At 34.5% G+C, this 13628-nt stretch overlaps 1 protein-coding gene across 1 annotated transcript in view; it reads right to left on the bottom strand.

Annotated features, from left to right (window-relative positions):
* The window catches only part of LOC101393374 (catenin alpha-3), a 753022-nt gene that overhangs the window by 406096 nt on the left and 333298 nt on the right, over positions 1 to 13628 (bottom strand). The window contains exon 6 of the mRNA XM_087433001.1: positions 3202 to 3405. Coding sequence (XP_087289127.1) covers positions 3202 to 3405 — 204 coding nt within the window. The remainder of the gene's footprint in view (positions 1 to 3201; positions 3406 to 13628) is intronic.

Raw genomic sequence — 13628 nt, 5'->3', positions numbered from 1 at the left:
GTCTAGTGGAGAAGGCAGACGAGTAAACACAGGAATTCCATCAGGGATGAGAGCTATGAAGGGGGAAGTTTATGAGGGAGAGGTATTTCAGGCGGTGTTTGCACTCCTTTGCTGGAAGGGGAGAAGAGAACACATGGAGGAAGGAAGAAGAAAATAGCCTCCATCAAGCATGAAGAGTAGTGCAACATAATCAATTAACAAACAGAAATATTTGAATTCCTACAATTAAGTACACCCTTAAAAAAATGAAAATTAAGATAATTATCTGAACAAGCTAAAAAAACCCTACTTACCTTTGATCTAAATTATTTGGATATTATAAATGAAAAAGTTTCTTTCCATTTCACTCTTCTAATATAGAACTTACCTTGTTTTAAAACCAAAATATCTAACAGAAGGATATTAGTAACATAAATAAGTTTTGTGTACTTGACAAATGGGCCTTGAAACTGAACATCAGATTAAATTCTCGTTAAGGAAAAGAACAGTAAGACATAGAAAAATATATACATATTTTCATTGCCTTACTTATTATATTTGATGCCTGGAATAGACACTTTTTAAACATCTCCCTCCTCTTTATGACAAAATTACTTTTTAGTAATAATCAGTAATAATCATTATTTTCCTGATTTATTTTTTAACTTTAAAGCAATTGACAATTTCCAAGAGGAGGACAAATTTCAAAGTTATTATTCAAATTCAATGAAATATTTCATGTATGAACCTTGCATGTAGGAAATTTGGATTTACCTAACAAAAATATTACCCCTGGCAATTCACACTGTTTCATTGCTATAATTTTTAAATTCAAATAAAAATTCCAAGTGATCATATAAAATAACATAGTTGAAGTAACTCTATTTCTAGTTCTTTGTCATTATAATCACTGTGGTGTCATCATTGTTTATTTTAAATCTACTGTTTAAATGCATGAAGAATATAATGTTTATTAAAAGCTAATCATAAAAATATGCTAATTTGAATCATACATATATATTATTAAAACTCAACAATAACCACGGCAATTGTTTAGAACTTAGAGAAACAAAAGAATTTTGTGAAAAACATTTTATCATTGATGTTTAGACTTGCTGGTACGTGGTGATAGTAAAAAGCAGACCAACTTTTGGTTGGTTTTATTATTGTTTATAAATTTCTAGAGACAATGCACCTTCTTAATAATTGCACCCAGGGCAGAATGCTCCCATCACTTTACCCTTGGGATGAATACTTCTTAACCCAAATAGTTTTTAACCCAAAGTTGAAGAAAACCATAAAATCACCACTGTTTTTATGTGATATATGTTTATCATGTACAGGACCAGCTTCAGGGGGCTGTGACTGCACACAGAGCCCCATGCTCAGAAAGGAGCACCATGGTTGGCTTTTAATGCTCTACTACCACAGTCTTGAAATTCTCAACAATTTTATCTTTAAATTTGTGTATATAAGTGAAGTCCAATGGGGCAATAAAGCATATGCCCTCCACTCACATGCAGTCATGCCTCACAGTGCCTTCAGCGACCTGCTCCCCCACTCAGTGATTGCTGCCACCCTCCACTCCTAGGGGCAGCCTTGGCACAAGGCAGGGTGGATCAGGGTCATGGGGCAGGGCTATGGACACCGTGAGGGTTCTGCATGTCCCACAAGTATCCCTATGCACTAGAGAACGTAATATCAAATAGTAAATAAAAATAATCTGTCTTGGGTCAGTCAAGACTGGATTGGAAAAAGCTTTTTTTTCCCCTGCTTTTGAACAAGAAGTCTTCCATTTTCATTTTGCACTGGGCTCCACAATTATGTAGCCATCCCTGACTATGTACATGGGTGAGTGTGTGAATGTGCATCTGTTTGTGTTTGTATCCAAAAGAATAAAAGAACTTTATATTGTATAAAGTGAATTTATCTATAATTTTACAATTTATAGATAAAATAAACTTATATTGTAACTTTATTATATTTTTATTTATAAAGATGAGAATAATAATTTTAATAGTTCACAGATCAGGGGAGGTGAAGTTCAAATACAATATCATCTTCCGAGCTTCCTGTAACTGGTGAATTCCCTTAAAAAATCTTTAACTAAGAATATATTACATGCTAAAAATGGAGATATTCTAGCTTCAGAAGCAGGACATGACATTACCAATATGTTCTTCTCATTAACAAAATCTGCTTTACAACTTTGACTTCTTGACAGGCAAGAGCTTTTTGGTCAGGAGCCAAAGTCATCACATATTAAGAGTAGGGAGATAAGTCAAGTGTGTTGAAGGGTCCTTAAAACTCACTCACTAATTTTAGCACATTTCAATTATTTACATAAATTACTTACACTGAACAATCTTAAATCTTCAATTTCACACCCAAAAAGTCATATGCTTTATAACCATTTTCAAAACATACCTTCATAACTCTTGAATTATTCCACTAATAATAAGGCAGATAAATAAAATATACCTATTATAAATCTTTCATTTTGTTTAGCTCTATTATTTAAGGAGTCTTCGTGATCAATATATAGTTGACAATGTCTTCAAGACTTTCTTCTTCATTTTAAAAATGGCACTAAGACTTGAATGCAAGAATTGTCAAAGATACTCCATAGACAGATATAAATATATATGAAATGAAATCAAAAAAATCTTTGAAATAAATATTTTTGCATTTGTCTAGATTTAGACAGCATTTCTAATATTCATGGGAGATAGCTAAAACTTCAAAAAGTCTATGACATTATGTTACGTTCGAAAAACTTTGAGCTGTCCAAACTACATGAGCTCTTTACACATTCAAAAATAGCCCTTGATCCCTGCAGCATTGACTTTATCCACAACTCTCTAAATTCTAACTCTTATTCACCAACATAATCTTGAACAACCACCCTTTTCTTCATCTTCTTTTTTTCCTTTAAGTTGATGTGTAACTCCAGTTTCCTTTCTCCAATCTTGACTCATTTCTTCAACTAATATTTAGATACTGCCTCAAACAAAACAATCATATGTAAATAATCCTCTGATTGGACTCCATCCCTAGAAACTCCTATCTCAATGCAGTACCCTGTAAGTAACCCAAGCAGAGCCTACTCAGAAAGCCAATCCACATAAAATTATGTACTTATTTGTAATTTATCACATCTGCACACAGAAAGAACACCAGTGCATACCTAGTGCATGGGGTGGGGGGGAACCAGTCACCTACATTGTTCATGTATTCTGAAAGCAGGTCCTGGAGAGCCTGGCGAATGGCATTGCATTCTGCGATAATCCGCTCCCGATGAAAATCCCTCGTGCATGAAGAGTCAGCCAACAGAGCAGCCCCACTGATAATGGCTTCAAGACGTTTCTCTAGTGATGGTCTTATTTCCTCCTCAGTCACTGTGAGTGGATCCAAGACAATTAAATTCTAAAGGAAGAACACATTTGGATAGTTAGAACTCCATAGCATTCTATTTTTAAGAATAGTAAATATTATTTTATTTTCACATTTAGAATTCAGATGTGATAATAAAGAGAATTCATTTATACTGCCTCATCCAGTTCACACATAATTCTATGTAGCTATTATTGTCCAGGTGAGTGGCAAAAATTGTGCAATTATGAGCATCAGTTCTAGTGTCAGACAGACCTGTATTCAAATCTTGCCTTTCTCACTCACTGATAGTGTGAGCTCACTCAGGTGTCTTACACACTCTGAGCCTCACGTTCCTAATCCATAAAATTGAAATACTAATGTTGCTTGTCTCATAAAACTGTTGTGAGAATGATATGAATGCTTAGTATAATGCCTAGCATATAGTAACTATTATTGACAAGAGTCACCTTTATATAGAACTTCATTGTTTACATAATATTTTCACATGTATTATCTCATCCTGACAACACTATGAAGAGTTGGGCAGTAAAGATATTGCTAACCACATATTTCAATTGATGATGACTGAGAGTGAAACCATCTTGCCCAAGGTCATTGAGCAAGTAAATGGTGAAGTTCGGACAAGTGTCCAAGTCTTATAATACCTAATTCAATATTATTTTCATTATGTCTCACTGTAAATCATACACTCTAATTAACCTTAACACTATATATCAAAGAGAATTCTGAATTTTAATTATTCATTTAACAAGTAAAACTCCATCTTCCAGTTGATTTATTATAACTTCCAGCTATTTCCCACTATTGGAACCTGACATGGTATTTTTAAGGTTTCCATTAGATATAAGTCTTTGGGTAATAGAAATCAAGATAATCTACAGCCTCTGAAGAAAGGATGGAGGGTATGAAGCTCTAAGAGTCCTTTACTAAAATACATCAGGAGAGGAAGCCTTTCCAAGGTTTAGGCATAATGTGATAATTGGAGAAGGAGTTAGTATCAAATAAAAGCTCTCTGAAGAATCCCTAACATAAAATGAAATCATATAATGATCTTCAAAATGTGTGTGTATTTGTGAGTCTACAGACACACACAATGAAGATCATGGATCTTCAAGTATGTAATCTTATGTACAAGATTTTATATATATATGTATATAAATATATACACACACACACATAGAGAGAGAGGTATATGTTAACTGTGTGTGTGAACAGTCATGTGCCGCATAACAATGTTTTGATCAACAACGGACAGCATATATGACAGTGGTCCCATAAGATTAGTACCATATAGCCTAGATGTGTAGTAGACTATACCATCTAGGTTTGTGTAAGTACGTTCTATGATGTTTGCACAATGACAAAATCACCTAATGACACATTTCTCAGAACATATCCCTGTTGTTAAGTGACGTGTGACTATATATATATATAATCTTACATTGATCATTGTGTTACATTACATTATTATAAATATTTGGGGATCAAAAGTAGCCAGGATAAAATTTTAAAGGCTACAACTCTAAGACCAAGCTAGGAAGAGAAAATTATTAAAGAAAGAGAAATAATTTTAAAACAATTAGAAAAAAAATTGGGACTGTGTAATGTTCACATATTATATAATGTAATATAAAATATAAACTAGAAATAGATCCTATATAAAATTGGTTAACTGTCTTACAATTATTTAGAATATTTTTTCCTCTCATGACTCTATCTCCTTCCTATTTTTCCACTGCTCTAATGAGTCTCTCCATTTTTCTCTTTTAGGTGGACAAAAAATTTTAAAAAACAAGAAATTAATTTTACAAATGCCAAATTTAACATTTTCTTTATCCAGTGCATAATCTTTTTGACGAGACAATAATCCCAACCACAGGTCTGGCCATCAGTCAAGAATTCATTTACATTTAAATCTACCTCCTTATTCCATTTGCCATTTTTACCATGTCTTCCTTTGGCTCACTAATTTAGTACAAACATTCCACTCCAATGTTTCATAACAATAATTAAGCCAATTAAAACCTTTCTGAAAATGTCCCTCCAATGTGATATCATCATTAAGAAGAGACATTGAGGGCTACAGAATTCCTCTTTGATTGCTCAAATGCAATTAGAAGATGTGATAGGAACATTTAACATGTCTCCAGCATTGTGATGATAGGAAAAGTTGACTAAATTTCAAATCTGTTCACCTATAAGCATTGCAAAAAGAAACTAGTAATTTTAGGTATTCTGGCTTTGATATTATGTTAGAAAACAGCCTCTATTGTAGAATAAGTTCACTCTAATTCCTGATCTACAGAGCATTCCTCAAACTATCCTAGCCTTTGGATTTTTACCTCCTTGACCTTTAAAACTTCAGATTCTTCAGGCTCATCTGAACTCAAACCATTGCCTGCTCTGATACATGATACCCATATGCAGGCCTCTTGCTTCTGCCTAAAACTACTGTCCTTCTATTCACATCCTATAAAAGTTTTCTCTAACTTTGTTATTAAATCAATAAAAAGGTGAGTTTTTTTTAAATAACTTGAATGTTTTATGAAATAACTCTGAATATTTGAAAGCTACTGAAACAATTATCTCTTCTGGACATCAGTAAGATAATCAAGACATCAGTGTTTCTCTGGGGGAAGGAAGTCTCATACCTCATAACCCCAGAGAAACACTGATTTTAACAATGACATATGGATGAGAATACCTTTCTGGAATGCTGGGGAGTACAGCTAACAGGTTCCAGCACCCCAATTGAGCAAAAACATTCAAAGAATAGAAGCATTGCAGAGGATAAGAACAGTTTCACTTTACTCATGACACTCCTCTCCCATGGCTGCACAGCTCAGGGCCAAAAGAGACTGCCTTCACCTGCAATTTCTCCCACAGGGGAAAGTGAGAGCAAAATGAGCCCTTAGCTTTCCCGACCTTGTGGGATGCTGCCCAAGAGGCCCATTTCCATCTCTCCACACTCAGAACATTGAAAGGATTGGGAAAGCTGAATAAATTGGGGACAGCTAAGAGCATAGAAAAGGGGAGGGAGCTCACAGAAACGAGTGCACAGATCTCAACAACCAGTCACAAATCCTACTTACTGGATTACAGACTCTAACCAGAACCTTACCCACAACCCAGTAGGACCCCCATCTGCAGATCCCACAACTAGCTGACATGCAGCACCAGCACTCCATGCACCCCCCTTCCTATAGCCAACACCCCATGTTCCCCTGCAGATGGTGCATGCGAGCTCCCACAGGGAGCACACAAATATCAGCATCAAGCTGGATTTGCTGGATTGGGAGAAGGTGCACAACCTTGAACACTTCAGGGCATTGCCCTAGGAAAAATAAATAGAAGGCTCTCCACAGCCAGTCTGGCTTTGAGAGATCAAGAGAAGGCACACAATCTAAGACTTCTCCTCCAAGGGGAACAAGAGGAATGGAGCAAGTGCATCCTCAGAAAGAATCTGAGAGACCCCCAGTATCTCTAGCCAGGCTGACTGGTGAAGATCTTTCTCTCCTGAAGCCAGTCAGTAAAGACTGGAGGAAGTGACTGCTTCTTCAAATGTGAAGACAGCAATGCAAGGTTTCAAGGAACATGGAGAATCAAGGAAATATGACATCACCAAATGAACAAAATAAATCTCCCATAATGGCATAACTGATCCCAATGAAATGGAGATTCACTAGGTGCCTGAAAAAGAATTCAAAATAATCATCTTAAAGAAGCTCAGCGAGATAAGAGAGAATACAGACAGGCAACTCAACGAAATAAGGAAAACAATACAGTAACAAAAGAAGTTTAACAAAAAGACAGACACCATTAAACAGAAATCCTGGAGCTGAAGAATGACCGAACTGCAAATCCACTAAAGGGGTTCAAAAACAGACTAGAGCATGAAGAAGAAATGATCAAAGAACTCAAGCACAGATCATTTGAAATTACCTAGTCAGACGAATAAAAAGAAAAAACAATTAAAAAGGGTGAATAAAGCCTACAGGACTTATGGGACACCATCCAAAAAAACAATATACACATTACAGGAGTCCCAGAAGGAGCAGAGAAAGAGAAAAGGTCAGAGATCTTATTTAAAGACACAATGACAGAAAATTTTACAAATTGGGGAGGGAAATAAACACCCAGATCCATGCACCCCAAATAGATTGAAGATAAAGAGATCTTCACTGAGACACATTATAATCAAATAGTCAAAAGTCGAAGACAAAAGGAGAATTTTAAAAGCAGCAAGAGAAAAGCGACTCATCTAATACAAAGGATCCCCCACAACACTGTCAGCAGATTTCTCAGCAGAAACCTTCCAGGCCAGGAGAGAGTGGAATGACACTCTCAAAGCGATGAAAAAAAATGTGCCAACCAAGAATACTATAACTGGCAACACCGTTCTTCAGAAATGAAGGAGAGAGAAAGACATTTATAGACAAACAAAAGCTGAGGAAGTTCGCCACAACTATACTTGTGTTATAAGAGATACTAAAGGGAGTTTTTCAAGTTGAAACAAAGGATGCTAATTAGCAACATGAAAACATATAAAAGTGTAAAACTCACTAGTAGAGGTAAATATATATTTAAATTCAGAATACTCTAACATTATAATGATGGTGGGTAAATCACTTATAACTTTAGTAAAAAGGTTAAAAGACAAAAGTAATAAAAATATAGCTACAAAAACTTGCTAATGGATACACAACACAAAAAGATGTAAATGGTGACATGAATGATATAAAATGTGGCAGGAATAAAAGTGTAGAGTTTTTGTATGCAATCAAAGTTATGTTGTTATCAGTTTAAAATAGACAGTTATAACTATAAAAATGTGTTATGTAAGCCTCATGGTAACAGAAAGAAGAAACCTGTAGTGGATACTCAAAAGATAAAGAGAAAGGAATCAAAGCATACCACTACAAAAAAAAAAAAAAAAATCATCAAATCACAAAGTAAGATAACAAGAGAGGAAGAAACGAACAAAGGAAGTACAAAATAGTCAGAAAACAATTAACAAAATGGCAATAGTAAGTCCTTACCTATCAATAACTACTTCAAATGTAAATGGATTACATTCTCCAATCAAAAGACATACAGTGGCTGAAAACATATATACACACACACACACACACACATAAAAAAACAAGATCCAACTATATGCTGCCTGAGAGAAATTTATATTAGCTTTAAGGACACACATAAGCTGAAAGTGAAAGGATGGAAAAAGATATTCCATGAAAATGATAACCAAAGGAGAGCAGGGGTCTGTAATTATATCAGACAAATAAGTTTTAAGTGAGACAAAGAAGGACATTATATAATGATAAAGTGGTCAATTAATCAAGAGGATATAAAAATTATAAATATATATGCAACCAACATCAGAACACCCAAATATGTAAAGCAAATGTTAGCAGATCTGAAGGGAGAAACAGACAAGAATAAAATAATAGTAGGAGACTTCAGTATCTCACTTTGAGCAATGGACAGATCAATCAGACAGAAAATCAACGAGAAAACACTGAACTTAAACTACATGTTAGGCTAGATAGACCTAATAGACATATACAAAACATGCCATCCAATAGCATTATAACACACATTCTTCTTAAGTGTAAATGAAACATTCTCCAGGATAGAACATATGGTAAACCACAAAACTGGTCTTAACAAATTTAAGAAGACTGAAATAATACCAAGTATCTTTTCCACTCACATGATATGTGGTATGAAATGAGAAATCAATAACAAGAGGAAAATTGGAAAATTCACCAATATGTTGAAATTAAACAATTCGTTCCTGAACAACCAATGGATCAAAGAAGAAATCAAAAAATATCTTGAGACAAATGAAAATGGAAACAAACCAATGAGATGCAGCAAAAGAAGTTTTAAGATGAAAATTAATAGCAATAAATGCCTACATTAAGAAATAAAGATCTCGAATAAACAACCTAAGTTCGCACTTTAAGGAACTAGAAAAAGAAGAACAAACTAATCCCAATGTTAGCAGAAGGAAGGAAATAATAAAGATAAGAGTAAAAATAAATAAAATAGAACCTAGAAAAACAATAGAAAAAATAAACAAAACAAAGAGTTAGTGTTATGAAAAGATAAACAAAATTGACAAACCTTTAGTAGACTAACTTAACAAAAAGAAGATTCAGATAAATAAAATTATAAAAGAAATAGGAGACATTACAAGCGATACTACAGAAATACAAAGGATCATAAGAGACTACCATGAACAATTACATGGCAACAAATTGGATAACCTAGAAGAAATGGGTAAATTCTTAGAAACATACAGACTAGCAAGGCTTAATCATGAAGAAATAGAAAATCTAAACAGATTGAATCAATAATAAAAAATCTCCCAACAAAGAAAAGCTTAAGACCAGAAGCTTTCACTAGTGAGTTCTATCAAACATTTAAAGAAGAACTAATACCAATCATGCTCAAACGTTTCCCAAAAGCTGAAGAGGAGGGAACACTCCCAAACACATTTTGAGGCCAGCATTACTCTGATAACAAAGCCAGACAAATATACTACAAGAAAAGAAGGGTAGAGGCCAGTATCCCTGATAAATACAGATGCAGAAATCCTCAACAAAATGCTATCAAACTAAATCAAGAGCATATTAAAAGGATCATACACCATGACCAAGTGGGATTTATCCCTGGGATATAAGGATGATACAACATATGAATCAATAAATGTGATATACCACATTAATAGAATGAAAGATAAAAATCATTTGATCATCTCATATGATGAAAAAAAAGCATTTGACACAATTCAACATCCTTCATGATAAAAACTCTTAACAAATTAGGTATAGAAGGAATGTACATCATCACAATAAAAGCCATATATGACAAGACCACCATTAACATCATACTTAATAGTGAACAGCTGAAAGGTGTTTCTCTAAGATCAGAAACAAGACAATAATGCCCTCTCTCATCACTCCTATTCAACATAGTACTGAAAGTCCTGGCCAGAGCAATTGGACAAGAAAAAGAAATAAAAGACATCCAGTTGGAAAGGAAGAAGTGAAATTGTCTCTGTTGGCAGATGACATGATCCCATGTATAGAAAACTCTAAAGACACCACCAAAGAACTGTTAGAACTAATAAAAAATTCAGTAAAGTTGCAGGATAAAAATCAACCTACAAAAATCAGTTGCATTTCTATATACTAACAATGAACTAATTGAAAAAGAAATTAAGAAAACAATCTCATTTGCAATAGCACCAAAAATAATAAAATACTTAGGAACAGTTTAACCAAGAAGGTAATAGATTTGTATACTGACAACTATAAAGCATGAATAAAAGAAACTGAAGAATAAATGGAAGGATATCTAGTGTTTACAGATTGGGAGAATTAATATTGTTAAAATGTCCATATAACCCAAAGTAATCTATCAAGTCAATGCAATCCCTATCAAAATTCCAATGGCATTTTTCACAGAAATAGAGAAAACAATCCTACAATTCATATGGAACCACAAAAGACCCCCAATAGTCAAAACAGTCTTGAGCAAGAAGAACAAAGCTGGAGGTATCACAATTCCTGATTTCAAACCATATTACAAAGCTTTAGTAATCAAAACAGTATGGTACTGGCATAAAAGCATCCACATAGACCAATAAAAAAGAATAGAGAGGGCCGGCCCCGTGGCTTAGTGGTTGGGTGCGGGCGCTCCGCTGCTGGCGGCCCGGGTTTGATTCCGGGCGTGCACCAACGCACGGCTTCTCCAGCCATGCTGAGGCCACGTCCCACATGCAGCAACTAGAAGGATGTGCAACTATGACATACAACTATCTACTGGGGCTTTGGGGGGAAAAAAGGAGGAGGAATGGCAATAGATGTTAGCTCAGAGCCAGTCTTTCTCAGCAAAAAGAGGAGGATTAGCACGGATGTTAGCTCAGGGCTGGTCTTCCTCAAAAAAAAAAAAAATGAAAAGAATAGAGAGCCCAGAAATAAACCTATGCATATACAGTCAACTAATCTTCAAGAAGGGTGCCGAGAACACCTGATGGGGAAAGTATAGTCTCATCAATAAATGGTGCTTGGAAAACTGGATAACTGCATTCAAGAGAATAAAATTGGACCCTTACACCATACACGAAAATCACCTCAAAATGGATTAACTACTTAAATGTGAGGCCTGCAACTGTAAAATTCATGGAAGCAAACAGAGGAAAAGCTCCTTGACATTGGTCTTGACAATGCTTCTTTGGATATGACACCAAAAGCTCAGGCAACAAAGAAAAACAGAAAAGTGAGATTACATCAAACTAAAAAGCTTCTACACAGCAAAAGAAACAATCAACAAAATAAAAAGGCAACACACAGAATGGGTGAAAATATTTGCAAATATGTCTGATAGCAGGTTGATATCCAAATTATATAAGGAACTCATACAACTCAATAGCAAAAAGCCAAATAACTTGATTTAAAAATGGGCAAAAGACTGTATAGATATTTCTCAAAAGAAGACATACAAACATCCAATAGGTGCTCAATATCACTAACCATTAGGGAAATGCAAAGCAAATCCACAATGACATATCACCTCACATCTATTATGATGGCTATTATTTATATATATATTAATAATATAGTTAATTAACTATATAGTACCAGTTAATATATAATTAAATATATAATTAAGAATATATTATTATTAGTGTTGGTGAGGATGTGAAAAAAAGGGAATCTTAGTGCACTGTTGGTGGCAATGTAAATTGGTACAGCCATTATGAAAAACGGAATGGAGTTTCCTCAAAAAATTAAAAATAGAACTACCATATGATCCAACTACCCCACTTCTGCATATTTATCCACAGGAATTGAAATTAGGACCTAAAAGAGATACCTGAGCTCCCACGTTCTTTGCAGCATTATTCACAATAGCCAAGATATGGAAACAACCTAAATATCCACTGATGGATGATTGATAAAGAAAATGTGGTATATACATACAATGGAATATTATTCAGCCTTAAAAAAGAAAAAAAATCCTGCCATTTGTGACAACACAGATGGACCTGGAGGACATTATGCTAAATAAAATAAGCCAGACACAGAAAAACAACTATTGTATTATCTCACTTACGTGTAAAATCTAAAATAGTCAAACTCACAGAAGCAGAGAGTAGAATAATGGTTTTCAGGGGCTGGTGGGAGGGTGAAATGAGGAGGTGATAGTCAAAGGGTACAAATTTTCACTTATGCAAGATAAAAAGTTCTGGAGATCTACTATACAGCATAGGACCTCTAGTTAACAACACTGCATTGTGTTCTTAAATTTTGCTAAGAGGGTAGATCTTATGTTAAGTGTTCTTACCACAAGATAATGATGATGATGATGATGATGATGATGATGAAGAAGAAGGGGGTGGGAGAAAACTTTGGGTGGTGATGGATGTTTAAGGCCTTGATAGTGATGATTGTTTCATGAGTATATACTTATCCCCAAAATCATCTAGTTGTATACATTAAATATGCTCAGCTTTTTACATGTCAATCATACCTCACTAAAGTGGTTTATAAAAAAACAAAGCTCACCTTTAAAAGAAAAGAATTACCTATTTTGAACTAGTATAGCAGTGTGTTGAAACATTTTTTCAGTGTGTTTTCATGGCATTAAGTCCATGAAAGACAAACAACAGGATATTATATTTTCAGGATCCCACTCTATTGAACATAGAAAATATTTTCCCTTTTTTCTAGGTTCTGCCCAATATACACTTACCTCGCTCACATTTTGATTGCTGACAGAAAAATATTTTTTAAAAAAGTAAGAGTCCTAACTTCATTGTCTTCTATTAGATTGCTGTATTTTAGGAGACAGTATAGCTTAGGGATTAAGAGATCACATATAACTCCTGGGAGCAGTTAGCCTGGATTTGAATTCTGGCTCATTAGCTATAAGCAGATTTATCCACATTTTTAATCATCCTCTGTGTTCTCATCTCTTTCAGCATATCTTGTAACTTTGGTTAATGAATTTGATTCCTCATTTTCCTTCATACTACTTCTCAGAATTGAAGACTTGAAGTAACTTGAGTAAGATCACTCAGCTAGTAAGTAGCAGAAACAAAATTCTATCCAAATCCATTTCCAGTTTCATGTTATAACTATTATGCAACACTGCTTTCATTGTTTTATTTAATCATCACCAACCACCTTGTGAGGTATTATCCTCACTAATTTATAAATGTGAAAACTGAAGGTGAG

The sequence above is a fragment of the Ceratotherium simum genome, chromosome 6, assembly GCF_057802395.1.
Source record: "Ceratotherium simum simum isolate JZ-2026a chromosome 6, ASM5780239v1, whole genome shotgun sequence".
NCBI lineage: Eukaryota > Metazoa > Chordata > Mammalia > Perissodactyla > Rhinocerotidae > Ceratotherium > Ceratotherium simum.
Note: the sequence above shows the minus strand (reverse complement) of the source record. Positions and strands in the feature narration are given on the sequence as shown.